We start from the raw sequence: 23,606 nt of genomic DNA on the forward strand, positions 1-23,606 counted from the left end.
AGAAAACTAGCTCACTCAGCTATCAGGCTGTCTCTTATACACATCTAGATGTGTATATGCCTATTCTATATATCCTATCGTTGTGTTTATTTCAGTACCTGTATATCCTATTTTTAATATCCTTGGGATGTTGGAAGATATAACGACCGGTGTATCTTTACTATTAGTAGCAGTCGTCTTGTTAATAACATGGATGTACAGGAACATACGGCGGCCCCCCGGAATGCCACCTGGTCCAACACCATACCCGATCATTGGAAATGTGTCAAGTAATATTTTATAACATTTATCTAAAACTTTTTAACGAAAAGGGAATAGGCCTACTGGCTTATCTATAAATTCCATTTTATATTCTTGTACCATAGGAATACTTAGGCTTCAACGCCGCTTCTAGTATTGATTTGATTGACATTAATTTTAATTATTTATAATTAAAAAAAATCGAAATTGTACTTTACATCATGTTCTTTTTTTCAATTATCTGTTTTTATGCTTCTATTTTTAAACCAAAGTATTTATGGGGAATACACCACCACAAGAGATATTCAGAGATATGACGAAAAAGTACGGACCTATAATTTCTTTCAAAGTTGGTCCTTCCTGGGCTGTGATAATCAATAATTACGAGTTAACACAAGAAGCCTTGTTGATGAAACCAAATGATTTCAGTGGACGCCCTAGTCTTCATCTTGGTAAGTCCATTAACGGGTTGTAATTATTAGGAAGTGTTTGACATGCGCGACGACGTGACCCTAGAGTGGATTCACTAAATGCGTGACCATCCTTTACGTAATCTGCACAACGTAGAGCCAAACGAAAGTGAAAACACAACGTTGTAATGCATGCTCGTGAAGTCATTGCGTACCAGATCTCTCGTCTCTCGCAATTGCTGCCTCAATACTAAACTCTAAAAAAAGTCATTTTTCGAAGGTTCACAGCCATACCACCACCACAACCACCACCCCACCACTATTATCATTATCATTAGCACTACTAATGCTGCTGCTGCTGCCACTACTACTACTACTACTACTACTACTGCTACTACTACTACTACTACTACTACTACTACTACTACTACTACTACTACTATTACTTCTACTTCTATTTTCAGTGAATTGGTTTAGTGACAATCAACAGGATATTATTTTTGCTCAACCTACTCCGATATGGAAGTTCCACAGAAAACTAGCTCACTCAGCTATCAGGTTAGTATCCAACCACTTTCGATCATTGGTGTACTTTGGTATTACCGATGCAATCATAGGCTGTAGCGTATCAATATTTCCTGTCATTGTTTACTGTAGTTAAATAAGTCTTAGCATTAAGCTGGTTCAATGGCACCGCCAATAAACTATCGCTTACATAATCATTTTGCCGACATCTTATAATGGTTTAATTGTAATTAATTCGCCCATTAACTTGTCACTGAACTTATATTTTGTGGTCCAATCAACTAATTGTATTGATAACTTGATTCTGATTGGTTTATTATTCTTTATGTATATTTAAGATCTCCAAGGTTTTCTCACTTTAACGTTGATGAAGATAGCAGGAGCCATCGAAATATCCGTTTGATTTTGTTAAAGCTTAATAAATTTGTGTTCCGCAAGTCAACTTTCAATGATTGTACACCGTTTTTTCATTGCATTGCATTTTATTTCACTTGGAGCATATATGCAATCCCACTCTTCAATATATATATAGTGTATAAGAGACAGATTCTATATATCCTATCGTTGTGTTCATATATAACAACGAAGTTCTTTTCTTTTAGAAAATACGCAACTGGCAAATATTTGGAGAATCTCATAGAGGATGTTATACCGCGTTTACAAGCAATCATAACGCAGAAGGCCGGTAGTCCATTTAATCCTCATGAAGTCATCACACTTGCTGTCTATAATGTAATTGCTTCAATGTGCTTTGGTCATAAGTAAGTAGTCCTATTGTAAATAGTGGATTCAGGATCATTCGAGCAAAACACAGTGAAGGCGGCTTGGGGCAGATTTTGCCATTCAGGTTCGCATCCTCGTGGCTGAGTGTTCGAGTCCCATGCTGACCATCATCGATGTCATAAGACCAAAATTACAACAGTGGAACAGACACATATGTCTAATTTAGAAAACATGTGTCTTGTCAAAGAACAAAACGATAGGTTAATTGCAAAGGAAGTTTTGTACTCACTGCTGACTGTCTATCTGTTAACAATATTACACAAAAACTAATTAATGGATGTACAGTAATCATAAAATCTATTGGAATAGAACATAATAATCAAAGAAAGGCACCTTTAAATTTTCATAGGAAAAGGTCCAAGGACAAGTTCAAGATGACGGAAATTCGATTTTTTACCCTTGAGCATATATAAAATGATGAAATCGCACCACAATCCAAAGAGCTCTTAAGAAAACAGTTCTCAATACGTGGGCGATTCTATAAATTTCTTGAGGGTAGGAATGACTACATAATCCTAATTGTTAGAATAGGCTTTCTGGAGTAGTCATTTTAAAACCTTACCATGAAAATGTAGTAAAAACACAAAAGCTCACATATTATATTAGCATTTGAACACACATTTAATCAATTTAAATAACATTTACAAAGAAAAATTAAGATACAACATCTTAATAATTACGTTAGATATTGGGATCAATGGTTTGTCAGTGGAAAAATGGCGTCCGGTTGAACGCATTTTGTGCCCATAGCAACGGAGTAGTATCACGTGGTATCGTGACGTAACACTGTAGTACTCTATTAAGCCTAATACGTCCTATAATGTATGAGAAATAAGTCGTTAAAGTATGGTGTGTAGGCTAATGTTTACCTTATTCTACAGATATGAATTCAACGACACTGACTTACTTAGATTTATCGAGTTACAAAAAGAAATTAATGAAGCATTTGGAAATGGTACCCTTGAAGATTTCATTCCCATGGCTCGGTTCTTACCAAGTCCGCAAGTCAATACAATTAAGAAAAGGGCTACAGAATTTTTTGCGCTGATTATGAAAGAAGTTAGTCAACATTTAAGGAGATATAGTCCAGGTAAATACAATTATTTACAAACAATTACAGTACAAATTATAACGTTTGACAGAAGAAAAACGTCTTAATCACTATAAAGAATTAAATTTGGAACAATTTCTGCTATAATTACCGTATTGTGTTTTTCAGATGAACCCGCTAATGATCTAATAGAGCTGTTGTTACAGGCGCAAAGAGAAGAATCAGAAGAAAGTGAAGACAACGCAAGTAAATTAACAGACGTACACATCAAACAAATTGTGTCTGATCTTTTCAGTGGTAAGTGAGGATTGACATGTTAATTTATTTATTTCAATAATATAGATTTTACGGGATGTCGTGTTTGATGAAAATGTAAATTTTCTTACAGCTGGTACAGACACATCATCAACTACCTTACTGTGGGCTATCGGTTGTATGGTCGACAACCCGATTGCGCAAGAAAAAATTAAGAAGGAAATTGAGAACATCATAGGACTCGACAGACCTCCGAGATTGAGTGACCGTGGAAAGTTACCGTACACAGAGGCTGCTATCATGGAAATAATGAGATTTGGGACAGTGGCACCGCTTGGTGTGACTCATCGAGCACTAAAAGACTCTTCTATTGGTAAGAGGATAAGTTCATAGAATCTACGTTTTTTATACACAATATCTTCAAACAAGTTAAAAACATTAATTAACGAACATAATACTACTAGCATCATTTTCTAAGTGGTAGGTGTAAGTGGATCAGCGATGTTCAGGAGAGTGCCGGTTCGACAAGCGTTGATCCAGTTGTCCAACACCACTTAATTTGTTGGATTAAAAATGCCTTTTCCTGACCTAACCATTGCAATTATTTTTAGAGTCTTGAATTATTAGTGTGATCAAAAGAACATTTTTTAAACCACAATACATCTCTCTACGATAATTGCCTCTTAATCAGTCTCTGACCCAAGATGGCCTGTTAGAAAAAACAAATGAGCTTAATTATGATTGTATATTACGTTTTAGGCTCATACATGATACCTGAAAACACATGGGTGCTCATAAACCAGTGGGCTCTTCACGTGGACCCGAAATATTGGGATGCACCAGAGCTTTTTCAGCCAGGTTAGTGAAGCCAGTACAGAAAATTCGATTACATTGAAAAATTAGTAATTTAGATATTTTGTTATAATATATCATATTTCTTCAATATTGAGAGACTCGCTTCTTACTGGATGTTGCTTAAAATGGTATAAGGCTTGATGACTGATCATTTTTGCTTTCATTCGAGATAAAAAAATACTGTTAATAATCAATTCCACTTTAATGTCAAATAAAAATAAACAACAAACTACAGCAATATTATAAAAAGAAATATAACTCTCTTTAGTTACATGATATTCTAAGTTAGTTTGTTATTATATCTACCATTTGAATGTGGAAAGTCTTTAAATATCACTTTCTTCAGTCTAGCTGTTCAATTGAGTATTATCATTTTTAATTTAATTAAATTATTTTTTTTTTGTCTTCAGAGCGATTTTTGGATGCTTCCAACTCTGTTAAGCAACGTTTACCGAGCTTCTTGCCGTTTTCCACTGGTCGTCGAGTGTGTGTTGGAGAATCGTTAGCTAAAGCTGAAATATTTCTTCTTTTTACTTGGTTAATTCAGAATTACAAATTCTCTAAGCCACCAGGCGTGGAAGGTCCAGCAGCGGTCGGTGGTTTCCCACAAGGGATAAATCTTCCAAAGCCTTACAAAGTTATTGCTACTCCCCGGAATGATATCAAATAATAATAAATTATAACGATGATATTGATATATATTAAGAGACAGGTTCCACGTATGTCATAATAGTATAAAATGAGTACGAATGTAAAAAGTAGAGTCGTATACGTTGACATAATAGACACAAGGCAATATCTTATTTCTAATATTTCGAGCAAGCCTGTGCTCTTCCTCAGCGATAACATGTATAGCATCAGTGAACATTTCAATACTAGTACGTCATTGTCTAGGCCTACCATTCGCTGTTCTGATCGTGGGTATTGTTTTACTTGCGGACACTAAGCAAGCTTAAACCTAATGCTTAGGCTGTTTGCAAGAAGGAACAACACCATAGAGAAAATAGAGGTAATTGTATGCATTATGCGTTATATCTGCTACTAAATCGTTTAACATCTTTGGAGCTTATTCCTGATGAATGAAATAAAGGTATAGTGGTTCTATATTTAAGAAGGGTAGCAAATCAGATCTAAATAACTATAGGGCAATAATGTTAAGCTCATGTGTTGGTAAAGTTTTTAATAAGTTGCTTTCAAATTGTATTTTTGAGTATATTGAAGAAAGTGATTTGCTTACGGAAGTCCTGGGAGGTTTTCGAAAAACGAGGCGTTGTGAAAATCATGCGTTTACTTTAAAAAGCATTGCATCTATTAGACAAGGTGAAGGTAAAGATACTTATATGGCATTTTTAGATTTTCGAAAAATGTTGATACCGTGTGGCGTGATAAGTTTTTAATCATAGCATGGAATGTTGGCATAAGAGGAAAGGTATGGTCAATGTTAAATAATTTATACGAAAAGATTAAAAGTAAATTTAAATTTGGGTCAATTGAAACTGACTATTTCGAAGTTACAGAAGGTAAGGATGTGTTTTGTCAACAATACTATTTTTAATATACATTAATGAGTTAGCAAAATGACTTCGGTCTTCCAAATGTGGAGTCTGCATTAATGAAGCGCAAATGGGCTCTTTATTTTTAGCTGATGATGTTGTACAATTAGCAAACAATGCCAAGGAGTTGCAGAGCATGTTAGTCATTGCAAATGATTTTAATAATAAATATAGATTAAGGTTTAATCATAAAAATCACATGTATTAATTGTGGTGAAGAGGGTGAATGATAAAAAATAACTCAATTGGGTGAAGAGTATATTATTGAAGTTGATACATACAAATGTTTAGGCTGCACAATATCAAAAAATTTGTCAGATCACAAGCACATAAATGAAGTAATGAATCGAGGTAATTAAATAACAGGGTATATTTAATTTATCCTAAACGATCAAGATGATTTTAACCGCGTTTACTACGGGGACATTCTATGGAAGGCTATTGGTATTTTCACAGTTAATTATGCTTGTTGAACGTGGTCTGGAGGTAAAAATGATATTGAACTTTTAGAACATTTACAACTAAATATGGCCAGATTTACACTTAAAGCGACAAGATACACAAGCAAAAGGGGTGGAATTACGATAGCAAATTCTTGTGACAATGCAAGCGTATAACGTTTGTAAAAAGACCTGTAAACGTTGAAACCGATCAGCGGTCACTTAAAGCACTAGAAGCAATGTTAAATGCTGGGTTAAAAATATTAAATGGAGTTGGTTAAAACAAATTAAAACCTTTTTTTCAAACGGTAATTATGATATTGAAAACTTAGATATTGATGATATTAAAAATAGCAATGTCAATGAGTTTTTGATTAAAGACCTAGATAAACACAGCTTATTTAAAAGTGCAATGAACAAACCATAACTAACTACCGTACCTATCTCCAAATTAAATCGTTTGTACTTTAAATGTACGTGTATTTAAAACAGTTTAAGACACTTGATCTCTATTCTATATATATATATATATATATATATATATATATATTTTTTTTTTCTTTTTCTTTTTTTGACAAAGTTATAAACAATGTAAACAACAATGAGCTTTCACAAATGTCTTATAATGGACAATATAAAAAAAGATGGGAAATAAGATTGAGTTCATGTCACACACTACACAAGGGCAATCTTAGGGAATTCACTTATTCAGGAGTACCGAGCTAAAATGATTACAATACTCTATTATAATGGGAGTGCTAGGTTCCAGCATGGAGGAATATCCATGGTTCCAGGTAGGCATCTGGCCAAACACGTAGTCTTGACGACCAAGATAAGCATATCAGATGGAACTTCTGATTTAAGTCTTGGAATTTCTAAATTGATCGCAGGCTTCTTTTGCACAGCATCCATATAGTAGACCCAGGGATAATTTCACTGTTCCCAGGTAAACCTAATATTAATATTTTCGTTCGCAAACCGCTAGATTATACTGTACATTAAACTTTACTGTTTACATGTGTAACCATAGTTATAACCTCGTTGTAAACGCCCAATATGGTACTTTAACCTGTACCGTGAGAAAAATACGCTGCATTGAATTAAAAAAATTGATTACACGTACTTTGATTCTTTTATGTAGGCCTAATTACTGTAAAGAGGCTAGTCGCGTGATCACTTGCGGATCCATAAGTTAACAATGGGCTTATTCGACTGGTTCATTTCGTTGAGTACTAATTTTCGTTGAGTATTATTTTCATTAGACTGGTTCGTAAAATATACTTCATTGACAACGAAAATTAACGTAAACCAGAGTGCGTTAATCAGCGTTAAGTTATACACGTGACCAAAAATGTGGCCGATTGGTCAGTTTAGCAACAATATTTAATAAAAATTACAAAATTTAAAGCACATTGAAGTCAAAAGAAATTGTAGGCTAACAGAATTCAAAAACTGGATGAAAACATTTTTTACGAAAAACCCATTCTGCCACAATCCGGAGCAGGTTTAATTACGCAGCCATTATGCAGCCATTTTTGTTTTGTTGATTATTTACCAGTTTTCTATTCGACTGATCGTCTTCGTTTAAAATAGAATTTTACCACTGCGCAGGTGGGCGTGGTTTAACCAGACCAGTCGAATACGACCAAATATCCTATTAGATTTATGTTCTTACGTGTATTTACTGTGCATCCGGTCGTGACAACCGTTTCAAATAATTATTACCAAGATCACAAGGTCCTAGACACTGTTCTCTGCAAAGAAGCCGTCATAAAGTGTTTACAACAGAGTTGTATGCATAGCAGTGAAGTAAGCTGACCCGTGTTTTTTACAGTACGTATTTAGCCTGTTGAAATTGTTTTGTTTCTTTCAAATAGTGTAACAGTTCATTGGCAAATACTTTGCTTGCAAACAAAACAGTAATAAGCCTATGTTACAGGGTCCTATGTAGGGTAAGCCTATAGACTAGGGGAAATTAAGTATGGGTGAAAATGCATCAATAAGTAACAATAACAAATAAAGACTTTGTTTTTTGTTTTAGTCAAATGATAACAGTATACACACAGAGTTGTATATAGCGAAAACTCCTGTACGTCTAATTGTATAATGATTCTATCATGTAACAATACAATTACTGTTGGTACAATGACCTGAGGCTCTTTATACAAGCCCATTTGACTTTGACCTCATTTAGAGGTCTGTACACTTCATTCTATTCAGGTTTCCGTTAAAACATCGACAGAGTTGACATCCCCGCCGTATTGTCAATATTCAGCTGATATCGTATTAACACACCCGTGGACACACCCACATGCACACATACATACGTATTATATACCCATACATACTATATACATACTGTGTATAAATATTAAAAGGCAAAATACTTCAAAACAACAAGGCTGTGCGAAATTAGCTGGCTCGTTACAGATAGGAATTGATATGCAGCAGCTAAAATGTAAACATAACGATCAGAAACAAAGCTTTAGGATGGCGCTGTTCCTTCTATATAGCACAGTATATTATATTATATTATATATATATATATATATATATATAGGCCTATATATACATATAAATATCACGTTACACGTAATAAATAATAAACCGTGTTGAGGTTATATATATATATATATTATATATATATATATATGATATATATGCATACATAGCATATTATGTGTATATATAGGCCTATATATACATACATATATATATATATCACGTTGCACGTAATAAATAATAAAGTGTGTTAAGGTTTTTTATATATATAAATATAAATATATATATAAATATAATATATATACCGTATATTATATATATAGAAATAAAACAATAGCAGATGGACTTGGTTACTTCATATCTTTAATCGCTACAAATTTGTTTCATATGACCACACAGGTCCACACTCATCAGGCGAATTGTAAAACATGAATGACACAATATTCCAGGGTTTATAACTTAAATGGCTAATCAGGAAGTCGAACTAAATTACTATGTTCATCTGCTATTGTTTTATTTCTAAGCTCTATCTGAGCATGGAGGTATAAAAATATTTTTAAAACTATTTGTATACCTCCATGATCTGAGATATCGAGCACTCTACGTCATAGATGATCTGTTCCATTTGTTTTTAGGATGTTTGAGGATATAACGACCGACGTGTCTTTACTATTAGCAGTAGTATTATTCTTAATAACATGGATATACATGAACATACGGCGGCCAACTGGAATGCCACCGGGTCCAACAACCTACCCGATCATTGGAAATGTGTCAAGTAATATTTTATAATGATATTCTACAACTTCACACATATTTTGTTAAATAATGTGAATAGTGTACTTTTCTTGGCAGAGGAAATAAATAATACTGTTTTATCTGTAGACTCCGTTTTATAGTCTGTGCTATGGAAATATCATATTCTAAACTTTGCATCTATAATTTCTGATTATAAAATAAAAACAAATATGAATTGCTAATTCTACACTTCTTGGCATTTTATCTGTTTTATTAGGTTTTTTTTTTTTTTTTTTTTTTTTTTTTTTTTTTTTTTTTTTTTTTTTTTCTCAAACTAAAGTATTCTTGGGGAAGACACCACCGCAGAAAATATTCAGAGGTATGACTAAGAAGTACGGACCTATAATTTCTTTCAAAGTTGGTCCTTCTTGGGCTGTGGTGATAAACAATTACGAGTTGACACAAGAAGCCTTGTTGACGAAACCAAATGATTTTAGTGGGCGCCCTAATCTCTATATGGGTAAGTCCCGTTAAGTGTAATTATTTTAGAACTTCTATTAAACCAAAATCAATCCTGCACATCTCCACATTTGCAGGGACATAAATAATCGTGTCTTGACTTCCGTCTAGAATGGGGCTTCTAAGACAATAAAGAAAAGGGGTATTAGAGCGACGTTGATTGTTGCTTAAGCACCGGAGGATGAATTCTAACCAAATCCCAGCCCAAATAAATAATAATAAATTTTAATAATGATGGTCATATTATAAGTTATTTATCTTGCAATTGAGGGCACCCATGTCTCCAAAATACATTGTCAAATACTTTGCCTCATCGGTATCATGTTTAATGCAGACTTTTACCAATTTGTGTAATGTATCAAACAATTGTAGACAAAATTACAAAGTCAAATAAAATGAAGAAATATAATTAAGTGTGTCTTGTAAATGTATGTATGTTTTCAATAGAAATTTAACATTAAATGTACGTAAAATTTACAAAAAATTATTATTTTTATTATTGTCATTTTGTTTTTAGTGGATTGGTTTAGTGACAATCAAAAGAATATTGTATTTGCTCAACCCACTCCAACTTGGAAGTTCCACAGAAAACTAGCTCACACGGCTATCAGGTTAGTATCCAACCACTTTCGATCGTCGATGTGCACGATTCAGGCACATTGGATTCTCGAAGGCCACATGCGCAGAAAAGCATTTTTGTTACAACCCGCGAAAATATATTAAAAATCCTACCGTACGTCGGGCCTTAAACATCTATCAAAAATCAATATTAAAACTGAGCATAAGCAATACACAAAAAGCAAAAACTTTGAAACCAAATTGATCTAAGTAATATCTACAGAGATCTAATCGTCAAAAGAGCGATTGAGATCATGAAAGATGAATTCCATCATGTTTTGATGAACAGTGAGTTATTTCCCAGTGGTAAGTGATGCCACCCTCTCAATGCTAGGAAGACTAGATTTTTATTTAAAAAAAAAACTTTTTTTCCTGCCGCTATCAGCCTGCTGAATGAATTACCTATTTTTCTTTTCTTCCGTTTGTAGTTTAATTCATAATTTATGAGTTTCGAAATTTTAATTTTATAATTAACTGCACACAAAAAATAAAAGGTTATAATTGAAAATGGAGAAAAAATAAATTACAGTATATTCAAATTTAAGTTTAAGAGTGCATTTCCGGCTATTTAGGGAGGCCATAATCATTTTTTTTTTTGGTATACCCCATCTGTAAAAGTGCATCCCTGGGCCCTCCTCTATATCGAATTCTTGGTTTCGCCACTGATACCAGGAAGAATGATGTTTCATGGGAGGTAATGGTTGTTTTTATTAAAATCATGAACTCGTGTGATGATTGTTTTAGAAAGGTTTGGGAGATTTAATATCTACCATAATTAACATAATAAATTATAATTGAATTTAGTTAGGCAGTAATATGTCATAAAAAGTAAAAAAAGGCAATCACCTAACTAGATACCTATTTCCTTTCCTAAGTAAATATTAGTTATAGAGTAGTAATATATTATACATTATGATGAATATTTTTTTAGAAAATACGCAACTGGCCAATACTTGGAGAATCTCATAGACGAAATTACCCCCCGTTTACAAGCCGTAATGACGCAGAAGGCTGGTACACCTTTTGATCCGCGCGAAGTCGTCACACTCGCAGTCTATAATGCAATCGCTTCAATGTGCTTTGGGCATAAGTAAGTAGGCCTATCGTAGAAATACATTTTAGTAGATACAAGAGGATACAGGCTGTAAAACATAGGGTGCATTTTTAAGCAATAGATCAGTGAACTCTATCCTCAGCCTAACAAATTACAATAGTAGGACAGACAATAATTTTCCGTAAATGTTAATTATGTTAAATGTTTTATCATAATCCAGAAAACATGGTCTTGGTCAGACAAAACGTTTGCTCATTACTATATCTCTGGCCAAATGTGACATACGCTAACCTAACCTATTTGGCTACTGTTTATTGCAAGTGTACAATATTATTATCTTCACTGACCCGCATTATTAACTAAATATGTTATTAAACTACGTATACGTAGTTTATGAAGTTGCAACTACGACCGTATGTAAGAAAGTTAACCTTCTACGAGCACACAAATTCGGGATTTGTACGTCTCGAATACACATTTGCACTTCTTAGTGAGCGAATAGAGTGAAGTTGTTAATTTATGATGTGTAACGTTTATGTAATGTTCTATGAAACTTCGATCTCTAATATATCCTACCTTTGGTATAGGTATGAATTCAACGACACTGAATTAATTAGATTCATCGAGTTACAAAAAGAAATTAATGAAGCATTTGGAAACGGTACACTTGCTGACTTCATTCCCTTGGCTCGATTCTTACCAAGTCCGCAAGTCAATAGATTTAAGAAGACGAGTATAGAATTCTTCGATTTGATAAAAAAAGAAGTTAGTCAACATTTGGAAAGATACAGTCCAGGTAAACAGATTTGTAGGCCTATCTTATGGAAAGTGAACAGCCAAGATACTAATATACTTGAGTTTACGTATAGTACATTACTGGACGATTTGATAGAAGCTTTAAAAAACAACGACTCCATTTTGTAGTTGCTATACTATTTAGACTGGATAATTTCCGCTGAAGGTATTTTATCGAAGTTATTATGTTATTCAGATGAACCCGCTAATGATCTAATAGAGCTGTTGTTACAAGCGCAGGGAGAAGAATCAGAAGGGAGTGAAGACCACGCCTGTAAATTAACAGACGTACACATCAAACAAATTGTGGCAGATCTTTTCTTTGGTAAGCGAATTCTCTCTGTCGGGATTTTCTTAACCAAACTAATTTGTTGTTTCAATAATATAGAAACTTTTACCGGTTTAACTTGATCGTGTTTGATGATTATATCCTCTTTCAGCTGGTACAGACACATCATCAACTACATTACTGTGGGCTATCGCCTGTATTGTCGACAACCCGACTGTACAGGAAAACATCAAAACAGAACTGGACGAAGTCATTGGACACAGACCACTGAGATTAAGTGACCGTGGAAAGTTGCCGTACACGGAGGCTGCCATCATGGAGGTAATGAGATTTGGGACAGTCGTACCGCTTGGTGTTACACATCGAGCTCTTAAAGACTCTTCTATTGGTAAGGCAATTATTCTTTGAACTTTAAAATATTGTCAAATTTTGTTTGAAATTTTAAGCAGTAGTTAACATTGTATATTCCATCGTATCCATATGTATTTGTTTTACCTTCATCAGGCATGCAATCTCTCTGCGGTAAATGTTTCTAGACCTTGTCCAGGGGCCTAGATGGCCCTTTACGCGAAAGCTTGTTCTGAAGTGAAGATGTTCTACTAGTCACAATAGTTATTAATACTGTTTAATAATAATACGATGTTTTAGGCTCATACAAGATACCTGAAAATACATGGGTGTTAATAAACCAGTGGGCTCTTCACATGGATCCAGAATATTGGGATGCGCCAGAGGTTTTTCTGCCAGGTTAGTAAATCTAGTAACTTATTTTTATAGAAAATTTGGGCAACTTTTAAATTTTAAAACATTTTCTAATCAACAGTGAGTAAATCGCAACTTACAGGATATGTTATATATGAGAATTGAAGAGTGGGATTACTTTACAAAAAATACAATGTCATATAAATGATTTAAAGTAAAATAGGATTACCTACCAGATAAAAAAAATTAAGCACCAAGCTACGGTTGAATTTGTTTTGTGGCACGATATTTTAAGATTAAACTTTCTTCAAATTTCGAAACAAAAATCATTTTATGTGGCCTATTTTAACATAAATAACAGATTATTAAAATATTACATGTTTTTCATTCAATATTATTTTAAATTCTTTTTCATTTTTAGAACGATTTTTGGATTCATCAAACTCTGTTAAGCAACGTCTACCAAGCTTCTTGCCGTTCTCCACTGGTCGTAGAGTGTGTGTCGGCGAATCTTTGGCGAAAGCCGAAATTTTTCTTATTTTTACGTGGTTAATTCAGAATTACAAGTTCTCCAAGCCACCGGGTGAGGAAGGCCCAGCAGCTGTCAGTGGTATCCCACAGGCTCTAAATTTTACAAAGCCTTTCCAAGTTGTTGCTACTCTCCGAAATGATATCAACTAAATTATCTTAAGATACAAGCAATGACCTCTAAACTAATTAAATATACAAAATATTGTTACAATATTAGTTGTTGATTAAATTGTATTTAGTATTTCAGAATTTTCACAGTTTTGTATTATAATATGGGATGAATCCAGCATCCACTGCTGACTAGTGAAATATTATTTATGTAAGTTAATCCTGATGATGTATACTTAATGTCGATATATTGAACCCCAACACGATGGCGTGCATTTCAATATTTGGAGCATGTATTAAACTTTCTTACCTGAATGTTACATTTTTCTTATTTCCATGTTAATATTTTACGACTAACACGACTACTACCAATTACCTGGCATTAGGGCAGAGTGCTACAATTATTTTAATCTATCTGTTTATTTTCCTGTTTACAATAAAGAGATAAACTTAACCTATCCATGTTGTAATGATGTATAGTAGTGTATAGGCTTTAAGTATTTGTTCATGACAACCAAATCTGTGACAACCTGCCCGGTACATTGCAATTTTTTTCAATTCCAAAGTTGTTTTTCTGAAATATCTCAAATTCCTCCTCTAAGTGATCTTGAATTCAAAGATATTGATATCTTATCGGGATTTTCCGAAGTTGCAAAAATAATTTCTGGCCTCAAACCGGATAAGGTTTGTGGCCTGAATTCTATTTCAATTAAAGATGTACGTCATTATGTTACCTACTTTCAGAATTGTTCAACCTGTCTCTGCAGTAGTCAATGGTCAATAGTCGTATATTTATATAGCAGTCTAGAAAGGTACCACTACATTTGTATAGCCATCAACAACGACGATGGAGAGGTGACCTGATTGAAACTTTTAAAATTATAAAAGGTTTCGACAAGATAGACAGAGACCAGTTTTTCCAATTTCGCAAAGAAAATATAACTAGAGGACATCCCTGGAAAATGTTCAAACCAAAATTGAATAAAACACTCAGAGTTCGAGTTGATTTCTTTTCTCAACGAGTGATTAACTTCAGAAACGATCTTCCATCGAGAGTTGTCAGCTCATCAAACACTTCACTGTTTTAAAAGGAGTTACATAGACATTGGTACGATAAGGGGTTTAAAATGCTCGGCCTAAACGTATCCCTTTAACCGTAAGTTCAAGTGTAGGGAAATTTGCCCATCTTGTACTAATCTACAAAGGCAAGGGTGATAGAAATAACATCAGTTCTTATAGCCCGATCTCACTTACTTCAATAATTTGCAAAATTTTAGAAAGACTTGTAAATACTGCCATTTACAATCATCGTTCTTTTAAGCATTTAATATCAAACGTTGAATTTGCATTCAGGCCTGGTTATTCCTATATTTCACAGGTGTTCAGCTTGTGTATGACTGGTCATCCTCACTTGACCTGACCCCCCCCCCCATCATAGGCGCATTCAAGGGGGATAGGGGACCAGCCTTCCCGGAGCCCCCATACATTTTTCAAAATTTAAAACAAATTGAGAAAAGAGAAAATTCAACTTAAATTTTGAGTCTATGGGTGCCATATTCATAAAATTGCTTGCCTCAGCCCCAACCAATGTGGGGCCGAGGACGTAGTATAGACTTTCCCTCTGTAAAAGTCCCTCTTTAGGCCCCTCTATTTCAAATTTCTGGATCCGCCACTACCCCTGTCCATAGCATCCTTTTGGACTGGGAAAAGCCACTGTCCACTTAAATGATGACACAAATGGCCATATTAAAAAAAAAAAGAAATTAGCGGCATAATTCCTATTATAATTGTTACGATACGAATAGTAGAGCATGTGCAGTTTCAATTTCTGCGCCTGCAAGGCGTATTTGCATAAATTATAACATGTGGTTGCACTTTGTTTACTAACGTGCAATAATTGTTGAACACGGACATTTTATCTTTAAAGTGGCTGCATCTACGCCGATCTTACGTCATTCTGTAGTGCAATAAGATAAGCAGAGTTATGTTTTAGGGTAAAGGCAAGTCAACCAATCATCGTGTTGGGATTTGCATAATTTTGCGTAGACATAACCACTACGTTTTATCTTTTACGGGATTCAAGTGTCAGAAATACTAAAACAGAGAGGAGTAAAGGTATGGCCAAGATGACTTGTTCATACACTGTCGACACGTCTATAATGACCAAAGTTATATCACAAAAGGGTACAACACTTTCCTTTAAGTCTACCGTTTAAGTAACGGTTTTGTTATTGTGTAATGGGTTTTTTAAGTGAAGTAGACCTACACGTACTGATTACAGTACTTTGTTCTTGTCGTAGGCGTATGAACTGAGTATTGGCATTGGCCACGTCGATGTAATTTTGAGAATATAGGGACGTCGAAATAAAATCAATAAATGTATTCAAAACCTAATTCCAGTCACTTTACACATTGTATATTTGCTGGCTTGTAAACGTAAATTATTTCTGTGATATGATATATCAGCAGTAGTTAAAACTACTGTCATGCGTAGACATTTATGTACCTTATAAGTAATTTACTTACGTTATAAATTAACTGATATTATAGAGTTATAATATTACCTTTAATGGTATTGTCATCGTTACATTTTTAATTTTATAACAATGTGGATTTTAGAAACTAGATTTCATTAGAAACCATGAAATCTAAGAGAAAAATACGAAACAAGTTATTTGAAATTTGTAAAGAAACCAAAGAGATGTGTTAAGTCACATGTAATAGTTTTAGAATGTTGTTTTAGAATGATACACAGTATTGATATTCAGTCATTCAGTCTACTGGTCTTATAATAATCACCATCGTAGTCATCACGTGGGACCTGTGCATGAACATGCTTAGACCTACTGGGATGCCACCTGGACCATGCCCTTATCCAATCGCAGGAAACATGTTTAGTACGTAGTGATGAGTTTTATCGTAATAAAACATTATTATATGTAAATATGAATATTTTACAGATATTGATAATGAGAGATATTAATATATAGGCCCTATATACATACATATAAATATATATATATATATATATTCGAACACTGTATTTACCTTTCTTTGATGATTTATATATGATTTAACAGTGTTAACGGCTACCTTGATTTATGTTTTATTTAAATATATATATATATATATATATATATATATGTGACCTACGTTAAATATCCGCCCAAAAGAACACGCAACCGCAAACGCAACATCATCTGGTTCAATCCACCATACAGCAAGAATGTCTCCACCAACATCGGCAGATCCTTCCTTAAACTCATAGATAAGAACTTCCCAAAGGAGAACCCACTAAACAAGATCTTTAACAGAAACACGGTGAAAGTCAGCTACAGCTGTATGCCGAACTTTGCCAACGTTATCAAATCTCACAACGCAAAAACTGCTTCGAACCACAACAAACCCGATCTGGACCACAGAACCTGCAACTGCCGAAAAAAAGAGCAATGCCCACTCCAAGGAAATTGCCTGGCCTCTAACATCATCTATAAAGCAAAAGTGGAAAAGACCAACGAAGACGACCCTAAAGTTTACATCAGACTGACAGAGCCACCCTTCAAATCCAGATACTACAACCACACACAATCGTTCAAGAGGAAGAAACACCAACACAGCACCGAACTCTCCAGATACATATGGGAACTCAAAAAGAAAAATAGATGTGTATAAGAGACAGGTACAAGGGCAGATCCAGAGGAAAACTTGGCCTCAAAAAGAGAAAAAGAGAGAAAGAAAAGAAAGGTAAAGAGGGCAGTACAGTACTCCAAAACAAGCTGATTTTTGCTTTAAATTTCATGTACCAGTGTTTATGGATGGTCTCCAAAAAGCTGGACATTTTGTTCAAAAGTGGGACACAGGGTACTTTGGGACAACTTGTGCACCCCTCTAGTGAGGCATACCTTGTTACTGTGTTCATTTAGTATCGTAAGCCTATGTCTTTTTTTCAAATGAGTATATGAAAACGATTAGATAATACAATTATAAAAATTAAATAAAAAGAATAACAAATTTATTGGTTGAAGGTTTGCATGGCGAAGTAATAACATATGTTGAAGCTTGCAGTACACCACGTAGGTAGTTATGAAAAGAACTGCTGTAGTTGAGAAAGTCTTGACGTTTCAATTGAGTTGCTTCAATCGTCTCCTTTCCTAAGTAAGTTCAAATGTTTATTTTTAAATGAGAAATTGCTGTATCTAAATTTCCAGAATTTACTCCTGGTGAACGTCTTTCCGGTTTCCATTAGGAACCAATGATTACATAATTACTTTTGCTAATTAGATCTTGTTAATTAAAATGTGTGTTTTTCCTTTTTTTTTTAATTGTAAAATGCAGTTGTAATAATGAATTACTTAAATATGTTTTTTTTTTTAAATGTACGATGCTCCCAGCTTGGGAGCATCGTCGCATGCTAGCTCACTCCTCTATCAGGTCAACATTTCTCTATTTGTGTACTCAAAATGATTTATTTTTCTCATAGGCCTATCTGGAGAAAGAAGAATTTTTTATTGATTATTATAATTGTTGTTGGCCGGGCTTTTGTTTTATAATTACTGAATTATATTGAGTTATATTTATTATTCTTATAAATTTCATTATAATGGTTGTTATCGTATTTATTATCGTAGTTGAATGGTATACAAACAGTGAGAAAGATATTGGGATGACGCAACCTACGGTACTGTACTACAGATTGGAAGCACGTTCACACGAACACGTCCTACGCATTTCTTTTCGGATCGGGTGTAAACGCAGCTTTAATCTTTATTTAGGACATGATTTGTGCCGAATCGCCGTTTGGGTAAAAAACGTCAGGTGGTTACAGACGCGTGAGTCTGTCCTGCAATCTAATAGCCATCAATTATCTTAACCCCAGTTGACCCAAAACCTGACAACAAAGCTGCGCAAATACTTATCTTCTCAACAATCAAGCTGACCCAATGTCCAATTGACCCAAAACCTGACAACAAAGCTGCGCAAATACTTATCTTCTCAATAATCAAGCTGAGCCAATGTCCATAACTGTATTTGTCAGCAGTGGCGCTCGCAACGAAGGTATGTATACTAATACTATGGAAGTAAAAAATATACTATAAATGTCCTATTTTATGCTTTCATAAATAAGCATTGAGAAGATAAGAATTATTGAATCAATGTCAGTTTTTTCTTCTCACTTCATAAGATAATTATTCAGATACTGCGATACGATTTTGGAAATCAGCTGTACTTATCGTCAACGCTGTCATTATGTTATTGATAGCTAATAGCGTTTCTTGTATATTCCATGACTAGGTCAGTAGATAACCTGTTCCATCTTTTTGGAATTATAACACGAATTTTTTCAGACAATTCACTAACCTAGTATCAGTAAGACTACAAAATGCATTCAAATTTTGAGATTGTATTTTTATACATACATTTTAAACAAAGAAAATCTAAAAAAAAAATTATTTTAAAAAAATCCTCGTTTCCACTGTTTAAATTTAACTTCAAAGTCCATTTCAAAGTCAACATACTAGTGCAGCTACCAAAAACAGTTATCAAACTTAGTTTTAGTTCTTCATAGAAGAAACAGGACATATGCGTAATTGCAGATACTGAAGCAATATCGGTTAAAATTCTTGAGGTCTTATATAATAGCTTATCACCTAATAATATTACCTTCCATTTGTAATAATATTACCATGGAAAGCCCTTCATAATAATACGATATAATACTGTGTAACGGTAATAAAACCTCAAATACATAACATATTAATAAGTCAACATTTTACATGTGAATTTACTTTTGGACGCTGCATCAAGACAGAAAGAATTACGTTAATTAATTTTTAATATTTTTTTTAGGATGATATTTCAATTTGATTTTCCATCATCACCCGCATGGCTTCTATTACTCGCCATCATGGTCGCCACGTGGTTGTACATAAACGTGCGTCGACCACCTGGATTGCCACCTGGACCATTTCCTTATCCAATCATAGGAAGCACGTTTGGTACGTTCTGACATTTAGTGAATTATATATATATATATATATATCTATATATACATAATATATACATATATATGTATATTTGCAGCTTTATAGTTTTAAATATATATGTAATATATATATATAATTAAAATTATCAAGCTGCAAATATACATATATATGTATATATAAATGTATATATATATATAAAATATAAATAATATAATAATAATATAATATATATATGTACATATTATTATATATATATAAAGAATATAGAATTTTCCCTGCATATTATAATTTATAATTATTGAATACAATATTATGTATAATTATTTATCTTTTTTATAACTATATATCAAGATCTTATAGGAGATATTCCACCATATAAGACTTTCAAGCGAATGTCAGAAACATATGTAAATGTCCTGCATATTATAATTTATAATATATGCATTGAGCACTGTCTCTCGCAATTATTGCATACAATATTATATTAATTATTTATCTTTTTCAATTATTTATAAAGATCTTATAGGAGATGTTCCACCTTATAAGACTTTCAAGCGAATGTCAGAAACATTATAAAATATAAATAATATAATAATAATATAATATATATATGTACATATTATTATATATATATATAAAGAATATAGAATTTTCCCTGCATATTATAATTTATAATATATGCATTGAGCATTGTCCCTCGCAATTATTGAATACAATATTATGTATAATTATTTATCTTTTTTATAACTATATATCAAGATCTTATAGGAGATATTCCACCATATAAGACTTTCAAGCGAATGTCAGAAACATATGTAAATGTCCTGCATATTATAATTTATAATATATGCATTGAGCACTGTCTCTCGCAATTATTGCATACAATATTATATTAATTATTTATCTTTTTCAATTATTTATAAAGATCTTATAGGAGATGTTCCACCTTATAAGACTTTCAAGCGAATGTCAGAAACATATGGAAATGTATTTTCCATAAAACTGGGATCATATTGGGCCGTCGTCGTTAACAACTATGAGTTGGTACACGAGGTGTTGCTGACAAAGCCCAATGACTGTAGTGGACGTCCACGTACATTTCTATGTAAGTTTCACGTTTATCATTGTTCTTAATAACAGTTTTGTAAATGTTAAGAATAAGGATTTGAATTAATAACAATTCTCTTTGTAAATGAAGGCTAATATATTATTGCTTCTCAATGATATTTCGAATTCAATAAAGTTTTACTGTTAAATAATAATAAAATTAATAATAATAATAATAATAATAATAATAATAATAATAATAATAATAATGTTGTTGTTTTTAATGTTGTTGTTGTTGCTGTTTTTGTTGTTATTATTATTAAGTTGTTTAATTATTGGTTTTTTCCCCTAAAGTTGACTGGTATACAGACGATAAACAAGATATCACTGCAGCCCAGCCTACTTCAATTTGGAAGCATCATCGTATGCTAGCTCACTCCGCTATCAGGTTTAACATAAGAATTTATGCATTTAATAGAGTACTAGAGTAAACTAAATTAGAACTGATGATAAAAACATAGAATGATATTTAGGTTACATTACATGCATTATATAAATGGGTTCATAATATGTACATGAAGTCTCTCTGTGTCTAGATAAAGGAATAATTTTCCTTTATCCAGGTATGTATCTCATTTATAGACTAACAACATCACGGTTGTTTAATTTGAGCACTATTTGAATTAATAAAATATAATTATATATATATATATATATATATGCATGCAAAAGTATATATATAATATAAGTTTAAAAGAAATATACTACCACAAGCGTCTTTTATATATATATATACATATATATATATATATATATATATATATATATTTGTATTATAATAATTGTTATATTATTTAAGATTTTCATCTCTTTGCTAATGTTTTTTGCTGTAACATTTCTTTCAAGAAAATTCGCATCTGGTGAATATTTACAAAACGTTACCGAACAAATCAGACCACTCTTGCAAGAAATTATGACAGAGAAGCTGAAAGGACCCTTTGACCCCCACGACGTCGTTGGTTTTGCTGTTTATAATGCAATTGCCACCATGTGCTTTGGTCACAGGTATGTGTCGGTTGAGTTCTATTCTTGTAAAGTTAATTTCTACTTAATATTCCCAAATGTATCATAGTTATTGTTGCACTTGCATTGCCAATGTACGTTTTCGCTGTTTTTAAGACACAAGTGCACACTAAAACTATCGCATAAGTCAAAAATAGGCTCCTAATAGGGGCATGAGTATACTGCAAAAACTATGTCAAAATTACTATTAAACAAGGAACTATCAGCTATTGGTCATTTGCCAACACACTTTATGCGTGTCAAATGGAATAATTCGTGTCAAATGAAGTGAACCTATAAGCCATGGGTACTCGCTGCGCCGACGGTCGTCAACCGACTAGATTCTTTGGAGAATGCGACGCCATGACGCTCGCGCAACCTTTCGTTGTTAATGATGATCCGTTCAGACTGCGTGCCACCGAAATCAGCAGACGGCCCCGCGTCGTCTGACGCTCGCATTGCGCAAGTGAATTATACAAAAAAATGATGTAATCCTAAAGCTGGACATGCAATTCGTTCTGAGGAATTCATAAACGCTCACCATGAGTGCTTGGCGACGGCGTCTGTTTGCTGGCGGCGCTACGGAAGTGGGGGTGGGGGGGCTAGGCTGGGCTACAGCTGCCCGTCGGGGAGGCCTGCACCCCCGTCGGGGAGAAAAACCACAATTCGTCGGGGAGAAAAAAATCCTTTGCTGATAATTGTATTGTTTATATTGATATTGGAAAATTAATTGAATTGAATTAACAGACTCTAAAATCGATTATATCCTTTGAAACCCCTAAATTATCGTATTTTCTGGGGGCTACGTCCCCTGGACCACTTTCAAAAGGTTTTAATCGACGCCAAAACACGCCCAATTTTCTCTCCTCGTCGGGGACATCAGCCCTCCCGTCGGGGACCTTGGACCCACCGTCGGGGGAAATCCTGGCACCGCCACTAGTTTGGCTTTCACTGTTTTTTTTTATAATTTTCATATGTAGATATGAAGTGAATGATCCAAGACTTAACAATATTATGAAAAATTCAAGAAAAGTCGTCAAAGGACTTGGTAATGGATGGACTGCCGACTTTATCCCATGGTTTCGTCATGTTCCAAATCCATATTTTTATATTTTCAAAAAGGATGCTGCTAAATTCCATTCACTGATACTGAATGAAATAGAATGTCATAGAGAGAGCTTTGATCCAGGTAAAAGGAAACTGACACTAAAATCTAAGTAGGCTTATCTTGGAGATTATAAAAATGAAATAATTACTGTAGCACCTTCTTTATGAGCAGATATGTATTGAGACACAAGCTTTCATTTGAACCTTATTTCATTTATATTTTATACTACTGACTAATACAGCTTTGTTGACGCAAATATATATATATATATATATAATATATATATACATATATATAATATATATGTATATTATGTATACATATATATGCATATACATATATATATATATTTAAATTTCTTTGATGAATTATATATATACATATATATCTGTCTCTTATACACATCTAGATGTGTATAAGAGACAGGTATATATATA

The 23,606-nt window shown here is 33.4% G+C and overlaps 3 protein-coding genes across 9 annotated transcripts in view; all 3 read left to right on the forward strand.

Moving 5' to 3' along the window:
- The window catches only part of LOC117119400 (steroid 17-alpha-hydroxylase/17,20 lyase-like), a 12,033-nt gene extending 5,634 nt beyond the window's left edge, over window positions 1-6,399 (forward strand). For 2 of the 3 annotated variants that reach the window (XM_033264199.1, XM_033264196.1), the window contains 9 exons: window positions 96-269; window positions 513-692; window positions 1,115-1,208; window positions 1,778-1,936; window positions 2,840-3,048; window positions 3,178-3,306; window positions 3,398-3,637; window positions 4,024-4,122; window positions 4,530-6,399. In XM_033264199.1, coding sequence (XP_033120090.1) covers window positions 128-269; window positions 513-692; window positions 1,115-1,208; window positions 1,778-1,936; window positions 2,840-3,048; window positions 3,178-3,306; window positions 3,398-3,637; window positions 4,024-4,122; window positions 4,530-4,789 — 1,512 coding nt within the window. In that variant the 5' untranslated portion in view covers window positions 96-127 and the 3' untranslated portion in view covers window positions 4,790-6,399. The remainder of the gene's footprint in view (window positions 1-95; window positions 270-512; window positions 693-1,114; window positions 1,209-1,777; window positions 1,937-2,839; window positions 3,049-3,177; window positions 3,307-3,397; window positions 3,638-4,023; window positions 4,123-4,529) is intronic. The other variant, XM_033264197.1, reaches the window with a different exon arrangement.
- Window positions 6,400-7,579: 1,180 nt separating this feature from the next.
- LOC117119405 (steroid 17-alpha-hydroxylase/17,20 lyase-like) lies at window positions 7,580-16,350 on the forward strand. Of its 3 annotated transcripts, none has more exons than XM_033264210.1 (10): window positions 7,580-7,921; window positions 9,250-9,392; window positions 9,693-9,872; window positions 10,389-10,482; window positions 11,421-11,579; window positions 12,131-12,339; window positions 12,535-12,663; window positions 12,779-13,015; window positions 13,276-13,374; window positions 13,751-16,350. In XM_033264210.1, exons 2-10 carry the CDS (start codon window positions 9,251-9,253, stop codon window positions 14,008-14,010), a joined length of 1,509 nt encoding a protein of 502 aa, XP_033120101.1. In that variant the 5' UTR covers window positions 7,580-7,921; window position 9,250; the 3' UTR covers window positions 14,011-16,350. The 3 variants fall into 3 exon arrangements, with proteins under 3 accessions (XP_033120101.1, XP_033120100.1, XP_033120102.1); XM_033264209.1 differs by having other exon boundaries at window positions 7,583-7,945; XM_033264211.1 differs by lacking the exon at window positions 7,580-7,921 and adding an exon at window positions 7,949-8,064.
- Window positions 16,351-17,797: 1,447 nt separating this feature from the next.
- LOC117119403 (steroid 17-alpha-hydroxylase/17,20 lyase-like) overlaps window positions 17,798-23,606 on the forward strand; it is a 20,055-nt gene continuing 14,246 nt past the window's right edge. The window contains exons 1-8 of one of the 3 annotated variants that reach the window (XM_033264203.1): window positions 18,096-18,123; window positions 18,597-19,023; window positions 19,151-19,260; window positions 19,816-19,964; window positions 20,878-21,057; window positions 21,354-21,447; window positions 21,906-22,064; window positions 23,042-23,250. In XM_033264203.1, coding sequence (XP_033120094.1) covers window positions 19,253-19,260; window positions 19,816-19,964; window positions 20,878-21,057; window positions 21,354-21,447; window positions 21,906-22,064; window positions 23,042-23,250 — 799 coding nt within the window. In that variant the 5' untranslated portion in view covers window positions 18,096-18,123; window positions 18,597-19,023; window positions 19,151-19,252. Of the gene's footprint in view, window positions 19,024-19,150; window positions 19,261-19,815; window positions 19,965-20,877; window positions 21,058-21,353; window positions 21,448-21,905; window positions 22,065-23,041; window positions 23,251-23,606 lie in introns of all 3 variants that reach the window. The other 2 variants (XM_033264204.1, XM_033264205.1) reach the window with 2 other exon arrangements.

Source organism: Anneissia japonica, unplaced genomic scaffold, assembly GCF_011630105.1.
Source record: "Anneissia japonica isolate Jap-2015-1 unplaced genomic scaffold, ASM1163010v1 scaffold3293_len478364_cov160, whole genome shotgun sequence".
In the NCBI taxonomy this organism is placed as follows: domain Eukaryota; kingdom Metazoa; phylum Echinodermata; class Crinoidea; order Comatulida; family Comatulidae; genus Anneissia; species Anneissia japonica.

Excerpts from the sequence above, each read along its gene's own strand:
- LOC117119405 (XM_033264210.1), top strand. The coding sequence starts at position 9,251 with ATGTTTGAGGATATAACGACCGACGTGTCTTTACTATTAGCAGTAGTA. Across the intron at positions 10,483-11,420 it reads CTAGCTCACACGGCTATCAG|AAAATACGCAACTGGCCAAT; the intron begins GTTAGTATCCAA and ends ATATTTTTTTAG. Across the intron at positions 13,375-13,750 it reads GCCAGAGGTTTTTCTGCCAG|AACGATTTTTGGATTCATCA; the intron begins GTTAGTAAATCT and ends TTTCATTTTTAG.